This window comes from Elephantulus edwardii, unplaced genomic scaffold, assembly GCF_000299155.1.
Source record: "Elephantulus edwardii isolate Elephantulus edwardi_28Jun2011 unplaced genomic scaffold, EleEdw1.0 scaffold00026, whole genome shotgun sequence".
In the NCBI taxonomy this organism is placed as follows: Eukaryota; Metazoa; Chordata; class Mammalia; order Macroscelidea; family Macroscelididae; genus Elephantulus; species Elephantulus edwardii.
In genome coordinates, this window is record NW_006399776.1 from 3,229,212 (window position 1) to 3,239,093 (window position 9,882).

At 41.8% G+C, this 9,882-nt stretch overlaps 2 protein-coding genes across 2 annotated transcripts in view; one reads left to right on the plus strand and one right to left on the minus strand.

Annotated features, from left to right (window-relative positions):
- The window catches only part of TUBGCP4 (tubulin, gamma complex associated protein 4), a 58,876-nt gene extending 52,872 nt beyond the window's left edge, over positions 1–6,004 (minus strand). The window contains exon 1 of the mRNA XM_006882965.1: positions 5,927–6,004. Coding sequence (XP_006883027.1) covers positions 5,927–6,004 — 78 coding nt within the window. The remainder of the gene's footprint in view (positions 1–5,926) is intronic.
- Positions 6,005–7,393: 1,389 nt separating this feature from the next.
- The window catches only part of ZSCAN29 (zinc finger and SCAN domain containing 29), a 15,831-nt gene continuing 13,342 nt past the window's right edge, over positions 7,394–9,882 (plus strand). The window contains 2 exon segments of the mRNA XM_006903773.1: positions 7,394–7,687; positions 8,104–8,297. Of these exon segments, the coding sequence (XP_006903835.1) occupies positions 8,138–8,297 (160 nt within the window). The 5' untranslated portion in view covers positions 7,394–7,687; positions 8,104–8,137.

Sequence of the window (9,882 nt, forward strand, 5' to 3'; positions counted from 1 at the left end):
TTTTAATTTTTGTGTGAGTGTACCATCAAATCAGATCTGACTGGTACAGGAGGAGATTGTCCCTCCTTTCCCGGCAGAGCATCTGGTGGATTCGAACCGTTCGCCTCTGGGATTGTAGTTGCAGCTCCTTGCCACAATTTTTTTTTTAAAGAAAGAAAGATAAATCACAACTATACATCTGGATCTTGCCTGATAGACCACCCAGGAATCAGACTGATTATATCTGAGGAAAGAGATTTTAGAGAAGCTCAATTTCAGCAGTCAAACCTAGGCCAGAGGATGACAGTAGAAGAGATCCACAACTTATATGCAAATTCAAACTGAAGTTGAAGAAAATTAAAACAAGTTCAGGAGAACCAAAATACGACCTTTAGTGGAGCCAACTGAATTTTAAAACCATCTTCATTCTTTTCCTCTATCATTGCATGAATGATAGCTGCCATCATGAATGACACAGTGTCTATCCAGACCAGGAAGTTTATGACCATCCAACTACTGCAGCAGAAACAAATGGTTTTTCATGTTCTTTACCCTAGAAAAGTAATAGTACCTTAAACAGAAATTCTAGAAAAACTGGTAAAAATGTACAAGCTCACACCAGATGTTACCTTTGAGTTTGAATTCGGAACCCACTTCAATGGTGGCAAAACAACAGGCTTTGGCATGACTTACGACTCCTTGGATTATGCAAAGAAAAACAAACCCAAACAAAGACTTGCATGACATGGCCTGTGTGAGACGAAAAAGAAGTCAAGGAAACAGCACAAGGAATGCAAGAAAACAGTGAAGAAACTCAAAGAGACTCCAAAGGCCAACATCAGAGCTGGCCAAAAGTAGGAATAAACATTCTTCAGTGACTTGATCTATGATGACTGTGTGGCTTTTTCACCAAAAGATTAATAAACTATAAAATCCTTCTATTAAGGGTGGGCAGGGAGAAAAATGTAACAATGAATGTATGGAAATCCAAAATCTCTGTAAACGTTCATTAAAATTAATTTTCAAAAAAAGAAAAAAATCCTTCATTAAAAAAAAACAACAACAAACAACTATCTTAAGAATAGATTTGAGGCACTGAACCCTAATGACCAAAACCCTGACAAGTTATGGAATGCTATCAAGGACATCAACCATGAAGAAAGGAAAAGGGCATTAAAAAGTGAGGAATAAAGATAAAAATGGATGTCAGAAGAGATTCTGGAACTTGTATTAAAAAAAAGAGGTTAAAATAAGCAGAAAGAATGTTGAGGTAAGAGAGCTAAACAGAAAATTTTAAAGGGCAGCTTGAGAAGAAAAAAACAAATTATTATAATGAAATGTGCAGAGTTGGAGTTAGAAAACCAAGAGAAGAACACGCCCAGCATTTCTCAAGCTGAAAGAACTGAAAAACAAATTCAAGATGTGCATTTCAATACTGAAGGATCCTACGGGAAAAATCTTGAATGAATGCAGGAAGCATGAGAAGATGGAAGGAAAACATAGTTACTGTACCAAAAATAATTAGTCAGCATCGAACTGTTTCAGGGAGTAGTTGTGATCAAGAGCCAGCAGCATCAAAGGAAGAAGTCCAAGCTGTGCTGAAGGCAATGGCAAAAAGTAAGGCGCAAAAATAAACAAACTAAATTTAAAAAAAAAATAAGGCGCGGGGAATTGATGGAATATCAATTTAGGTATTTCCAGAAACAGATGCAACCTTTGATGTGCTCATCAGTATCTGGAAGAGGGCAATGACTGGAAGAGATTCATGTTTATTCACATTCCCAAGAATTGTGGAAATTATTAAACATTATCATTAAAAACACCTTCAAGTACAATCATGCTGAAGATCGTTCAATATCAGTCGGAACAGTAGTACATAATCGACAGGGAACTGACAGAAATTCAAGCTAGATTCTGAAGAGGACAAGGTACAAAGCATATGCTTGTTGATGTCAGATCTTGGCTGAAGACAGAATAACAAAAATATTTACTTATGTTTTATTGATTACGCAAAAGTGTTTTATGGCATGGATCAAAACAAATTATGGCTAACATTGAGAAGAACGGGAATCCCAGAACACTTAATTGTGCTCATGGAAAATCACACTTAACCAAGAATGAGTTCTTCAAACAGAAGAAGAGAACACTGAATGCTTTAAGTCAGAAAAGTTGTCAGGCTTGTATTCTTTCTCCATAGCTATTCAAACTTTATACTGAGCAAATCATTCAAGAAGTTAGATTATATGAAGAAAAATGTGGTATCAATATTGGTGGACAACTCACCAATAATTTGCATTATGCAGAGAAGATAACTTTGTTTGCAGAAAGTGAAGACTTGAAGCACTCACTGCGGAAGATCAGAGTACAGACTATAGTAGTGACTGTGTATTCATTTTCTTTGGATGCTTCCTGGCTAATTCAAGATTTTGCACATGGCATTCTTCAGTATTGAAACTTAAGGCTTGCATTTGTTTTTCATTTCTTTCAGCTTGAGAAATGTCGAGCAAGTACAACCCTTTTTATTTGCTGACCCAGCTCTTTTTGCACATTTCACTGAAATACTTTGTAGGAACTGCCTTTTCAAATCTGTTCATCTACTTCAATATTTTTTCATCTTTTTTTTCATTTCTTGACATTCTAGTGCAATTTTCAGAGTCTCTTCTAACTTCCATTTTGGTCTTCCTCATTTGAAACAACAGGCCTTTGAAAATTCTATGAACAACAGACGAACTCTGTTCAGTACAAACCTGGCTGCAGAGCCCACAGCATAGAAGACACTAAAAAATAAGGAACAGTCATACACCTTCACTAATAACTGGAACGTGGAATGTATGAAATATGAATCTAGGAAAATTGGTGGTTTTCAAAAGTGAAATGGAAGGCATTAAGATCAACATTCTAGGCATTATGAGCTGAAATTGACTAGCATTGGCTGCTCTGAATCAGGTATTCACAAGATCTATGCCAGGAATAAAAAACTGAGAAAGAATGGCATTGCATGCATAGTCAAAAGACCATTTCAAGATGTACCCTGAAGTATAATTCTGTAAGAAATAGGAGTCTATCCAAATGCAGATAAGGAAGACTTTTTAATACAACTATTATTCAAAATATATGCACTAATAACAAAAACCAAAGATAATGAAATTGAGAAATTCTACCAATTTATGCAGTCTGAAATCTATTGTTATGTGCAAACAAGAAGCAGTGATAATAATTTGCGACTAGCAGCCAGGAAATTAAAAGATGTATTGTGTTGGGAAAGTCTGCTGTTAGGGACCTCTCTAAAGTACTCAAGAGCAACGGTGTGTCTCTGGAGACTAAGGTGCGTCTGGTACAGGCCTTGGTCTTTGCAATCACTTGTTATGCGTCAGAGAGCAGGACAATGACCAGGGAGGACAGAAGGAGAATTGATACTTTTGAGCTTTGGTGTTGTAGAAGAGTGCTGACGGTGCCGTGGACTGCTAAGAAAACAGATTCGTCCTGGAGAGGGTTAAACCGGGCTGCTCCTTGGAGGCAAGGATTCTGAGACTTCGTCTGACATACTTTGATCATGTTGTAAGGAGAGACCAGTCCTTGGAGAAAGGCATCATGCTTGGGAGGGTGGAGGGCAGGCACAGGAGGGGAAGGCCCTCTGGGAGATGGATTGATTCGGTGACTGGGGTAATCGGGATGAGTGTGTCGGAGACAGTGAGATTGGCACATGACAGAGCAGAGTTTAGAGCTGTTGTACATAAGGTCACTATGAGTCGCAAGCGACTCGACAGCACATAACAACCACAACAGAATGAAAAAGCTGAAATACAGACAAGGGGCTGGTAGTTGGAAATTAATAGATGAGCAGAGTTTAGAGCTGTTGTACATAAGGTCACTATGAGTCGCAAGCGACTCGACAGCACATAACAACAACCACAACAGAATGAAAAAGCTGAAATACAGACAAGGGGCTGGTAGTTGGAAATTAATAGATTTGGTGACAGAAATGAGGCAAGAAATGAAGGAATTATGTACAATGATTTATTCATTACAAATACCTTTTCTAAAAAACACTTTGGAGTTTACCTTTCAATATGGCTTTCCTAACTACTGGAATATTCCTGGATGGGAATATGTGAATAGGGTGTATTCATCTATTCACAATGGGACTGGCTATTTCACCATTACAAAAGGAGATTGTCCAGTCTCACCAATCTACAAGGTTATCGGCTAGTGTCCTCAATAAAGGTAAGCCATTCCAGTAGCAGTCTCTCTCATTACCAGTAAAGGAGAAGTAGGCATGCAGTAGGTGCTCTTCAGGATCAGACATTCTTGCATCAGCTAGATATACAGCAGCAACAGTCATGGCCAAAGCAGAGAATCAGAGAATCAACGTGAGATGGGACTGCTACTCACATCCTCTTTGAACTAGAACTAACCTAAGAGCTTTGCCCAAGTTTGCTGGACAATTTGGGGGGACAGCTAACACTGACAGCACTGAGAACTTTGACACTAGTCTAAAGCCATGAGGCTCAAAGCTGAAGTGCCTGAATGCACATTTTGGGAGCTATTCTGACTGTTGTGTATTATTAATCTGGACTATATAACCTTTTAACTTCCTCAAAATGGTTTTTTGTGGTCCTTGGAATTTGGACCCAGCAAAGCAGTAAGAGTGGTGTTGAGATGAGGAGGTATGGAAACATGAGGAACATGTCTGATCTCATGGGATTTGCTTTGTTACTTATGCTGTTGATGGGGACAGTTCCCCTTTGTGAAGCTGGTAAAGGTCAGGTATGGCAGTCCTTATGTGGCCCTTGTTCTTTTTACACGGAACTCACCTGATGGACAATACAGGAATCAGACTGACTACATCTGCGGAAAGAATTGTAGGAGAAGCTCAAAACCCAGCCAGATGCTGACTGCGGAACAGATAATCAAGTTCAAACTGAAGATGAAGAAAAGGAAAACAAGTTCATAAGGACCAAAATATAACCTTGAGTCTATCTCACCTGAATTTAAAAACCATCTCAAGAACAGGTTTTGCACACTAATAGAATAGGCATTGCAAACTAATGACAGAAGTCCCGCTGAACTGTAGGATGACACCAAGGATATCATTCAGATGAAAGCAAAAGAAGAAAATAGATGCCTTTGAATTGTGGTGTGGGTGAAGAGTTTTGAATGAACTGCCAAAAGAACAAACTGGTTTTGAAGGAAGTACTATCAGAGTACTCTTTAGATGCAAGGATGGTGAAATGTCATCTTATTTGGGGCATATTTTCAGAGACAGACATCATGGAGGTTTGGCAAAAGAGAAAGACCCTCGATGCTGTGACTACCACTATGGGCTTGCTATCAAGCACAGTGGTTAAAGTGTTTGGCTGCTAGCCAAAAGGTCAGTGGTCTGAAATCGTCTCTTTGCAGCAGAAGATGTGGCAGTCTGCTTCCATAAAGATTAGAGCATTACAAACCCTGCTGGGCAGAATTTATTTGACAGCAATGAGTTTTAATTTCATTAGCTAAGGAGGCCTGGTGGCACAATGACACTCATTGCTCTCATGATTTTACGGAGCAGGTTTACTCTGTCATGTAGGGTCACTACAGGGAGCCCTGGTGATATAGTCTGGAGTGAGTTGGACTGCTAACCTAAATTTACGTTTCGCCTATCAGGTGTTTTGAATCCACTAACAGCTCCATGGGAGAAAGATGGCCAGTCTCTCCTCATCATGAGTTACAGCCTTGAAAAACAGATGGAGAGTCGCTATGAAAGCAATGTGACGAATCGAAATGAACACAACAATTATTAACTAGGAGTCCCTGGGTGGCATAACCCTCTAGCCTGAAGGATGATGGTTAGAACTCAACCAGAGGTGCCTGGTAAGCCAGTCTGACTCCCTGCTCCCTCAGACTTCACCCCAAGACTCTGGGTTGGGTCCTGTGAAGGCTCAGTAGTTCCCGCGCAGATCAGTACCTGGAGGCCACTCCGCTTGTTCCAGGTGAATATGGACCCCGGGTATCCGCTCAGAGCCAAGAGCAGCTCGTGGATCATTCCCAAGGTAGACCTCAAGTCCCTAGGAACGTTACTCCCTCCTCCGGCCCCTCTTCAGGACTTTGGAGGCGAATTCTCTCTCCTAGCTGAGCGCACAACCCGCTGTAATAGGCAGTTCGTCCTGTATCAACCCCGTCAAAACAAATGCTGCGGGAGAAGCTGGCGGGACCAGAAGACAGCTCGGCGTGCGGAGTCCCGGAAGTGCACCGGGATTGGATTCCCCGCCGCTCGCGCCCGCCCGGGCTGGAAGACAAAGTGTGGTCTCCTTGCGCATGCGCCCTTTGTGCGCCGAGGAGTCCACTCGGACTTCCGGTTTGGGACCCCGAGTAAGAGGCTGAAGAGCTGGGCTGGTGGGGCTGCACGGGGAGAGTGTGAGGCTTGCCCGGGGGCAGGGAACAAGTGAGCTGTATTATCTGTGCGAAAAGGAGTCATTCCCAGGGATGTGTCAGAGGGCACCTTGCCCGGTCAGAGCCCTCTTATTAGGCATAGCAAGGCGCCTCCGAGAATCACTCGAATGGAGGCAGCGATGAGAAAGAGGCGGGAACGCCGTACCAGCCGCTCTTGGAGCTGAGCTCTCAGCCAGCAAACCCTGAGCCTCCGGCCAGCATCCGAGCTCGTTCTCAGGAAACTACTGCCCCCTCAGACTCCCTCTCTACCAACTCTGGGACTATCCCTAAGCCCAGCGGGTCCTCTCTTGTGCATGGTTTCCCTTCAGTAGCTCACAAATCCTGTTTGATCGGTTACTTCTGCTGGGAAGAGGAAAAAATCGATCATTTACCAATTGATTTTTGTCTGGGAAGGGAATTGGTAGTTCTTGAGTCGGAAGGGGTGGGGCTCGGCGGACTTGGAAAGACCGCGAAGTTGCTAGAGGATATTCGATGCGACGCTCTGGACAGCAATTATTTTTTATTTTGACAGAGGCTTTTTGTAACCTTCAGGAAGACGGTGACTTGCCCTTAGACCCGTTCAAACTCCAGATCTTGAGTATAGTTGGAATTGACTGTAACACTGATCAGAGAAGTAAAATGGAGTCAGATTTGAGGAAGGTAAGAAAGGAACAGACAGCGCTTTTTCTTTTCTGCTGTTTCCCCAGAATTTCTCAGAAATGTAGCCTTTTAAAGGTCTCCTCTTTTTGCTCACAGTCTTGACTCGCTGCCCTGAAGATGACGCAGCCTTAGATGACCGCTTGGAGCATGCATAAGTCAGGCTAGCCCTAGCAAGACTTTAGACGTAGGAATTTGCCATCTCTCTCTACCCTAGTAAGAAACTCCTTTTACAGGAAGAGCGTCATCTGCGGGTGATCCTCCAAGGACATGGGAAGATAGGTGTAAGTCCTGGAACCCAACCCTTGCCACTTTGAACAGTGAATGATAGCTCAACCCTCTGAGAGGAGATGGCGCTAACTCTGAGACCTTCAGACAGCGGTTCAGGAGATTTCCTTTACCAGGAGGGGGCTGGGCCCCGGCAGGCTTTCTGTCAGCTCTGGGAATTTTGCTGTCAGTGGCTACAGCCGGGGTTGTGCACCAAGGAACAGATTGTAGAATTGTTGGTGCTAGAGCAGTTCTTGACCATCTTACCCGTGAAAATCCAGAACTGGGTACAGGAACAATGTCCAGAAAGTGGAGAGGAGGCAGTGGCTCTAGTGGAAGATTTAGAAGAGGAGCCTGGAAGACCTGGACATTCGCTGAGAAAGGAGGAAGAACTGAGAGATACACAACTGGAAAGGCGCAAGGGTAAAGAGAGAAAGTATAGACACTCTTCCTTGGTGATACTTCTGATCCTGGAACAAGTAACTTGCTGATAGAGCTTGATGGGCGATGCTACATGGACGTAATTGCCTGTTAGGATTCATAGTTTCTTAATAAGAAAGAAAAACTTTTTTTAAAAAAAAGCCTGTAGTTTTTGGGTATACTGTTTGATCTTTTCCTTCCAGCTGTTGTAAACTTACAGTAATGGTTTTTCTTGTAATAATACTCAATCCCTACAACTTTAGCCATATCCCAAAAGGATGGTCTCTTCTAGGGTATTAATCTTCTCTGGGAATGCCTCCCAATATGGCCTTGCAGTGACAATTAATGGGGGTTGTTTCTAGGTCACAGTCTCTGTGAAGGGCAGGAAGTGCACTTGGAGAAGATGACACCCCTGAAATCATCACAGGAGTTAATAAGTGTTCGGCAGGAGTCAGTGAAACCCCAGTCCAGGGGTATACCCAAGAAAGAGAGGGTAAGAAGCCCAGACACGGGACCAAAGGAACAGCTGAAACCGAAGTAGAATCACAGACCTTTTCAAAGGAGCAGTGAGGAGTAGATTCATGTGGGTAGAGAGGTGCCATTCCAAGTTGGGAAATAAGGTTGGGAAAGGCATTTCAGGAATAAGAAAAGCCAAATTTGCAGTTGTTGAAGACTTCTTGAAGATATGTGGTTTAGTTCCCTGCATACACTATTTTTATATTTACACTTTAGATAAGTCTACTGGAGATTGGCTTCTAGTTCTTATCAGAACTTGGAATTATTTTATATACTCTTGATAATGACAAGAGTAGATCATTATTCTCTAGATAAAGTATTTTCTATGCTTGAAGGCACAACTTCCTTTTAGTCATTTCCTCCTCCAAATGAAAATTTTCAAATTTTATTATTTTGTGTGTGTGTGTGTACCGTCTAATCGGATCTGACTGGTACAGGAAGAGATTGCCCCTCCTTCTCCAGCAAAGCATCTGGTGGATTCAAACCTCATACCTCTGGGATTGCAGTGCAGCTTCTTGCCACTAGGCCACCAGAGCTCCCTTAAATGAAATTATTTTTACACATTCTCTCAGAAGTTTTAGCCTTCAGAAGCAAATTTTTTCCTAAAACTCCTTTAAATGTTAATTGTGGTCAACTAAATTGTGTATAGGGAACTCTGATGGCCTAGTGGTAAAGAACTGTGCTGCCAACCCAACAGCATGTGGTTCAAATCTACCAGCCATTTCATGGTAAAAAGAAGGACAGTTTCTTTCCATGTGTTTTACAACTTCTGAAAACGCACTGGAGGGTCAGTTGTGAGTTGGTTCTGACTGGGCAATACATAACAACAATAAAAAATTGTATATATTATTCTAGCAAATCTGGTAGGTAAAAGCAGAATAAGAACTTTTACTTCAGTTTTGCTACTCTCCAGTATAATATATAATTACTTAAGTCCTAAGTTCTAGGACTGTTAAAATGTTCCCTTTTGCTTTTGTGTCTAATTGTTTCTTGTGCTTGATTTTTATAGAACTTGTTTTTCTTCTTTGAACACTATTGAGCTTTGCAAGATGTTCTTTGATCATTTCTTTAACTTAACTGGTTTTTTTAATTCTGATATTATAATCCAAGGCATTATTACCTTTCTCAGTCAGTTTGGTAATGGTCTTTAATTAGTACTCCAGATCAAATCTCTGAACATTACATAGAGACTTGCAGAATTAAATCTGAACACTTCCATGTGCTTAATAGTGTGCAGGGTATTTGAGCTCAGAATGTGACTGGAATACATCAGCATACTATAAATATGTGCCAAACTGAACTGTAATGAAACAGTACCAAACAGTGGCTTGTTCAGTTGTCTGAGTGCAGTAGGGATTTGGCAGAGTGAGAAATAAGAGAGGGCTGTTGGAGAGTCTTGGAGACATTGGCCAAAATGGTTTCTAAAAGGATGAGTTAAATTTAGAGAGGAGGAAGAAAGTTAAAGAGAAAGCACAGGGAGCTCTGGTGGCCTAGTGGTAAGGAGCTGCAAATACAATCCCCGAGGCGCACAGTTCAAATCCACCAGATGCTCTGCCGGGGAAGGAGGGACAATCTCCTCCTGTACCAGTCAGATCTGATTTGACGGTACACTCACACAAAAATAACAAAATT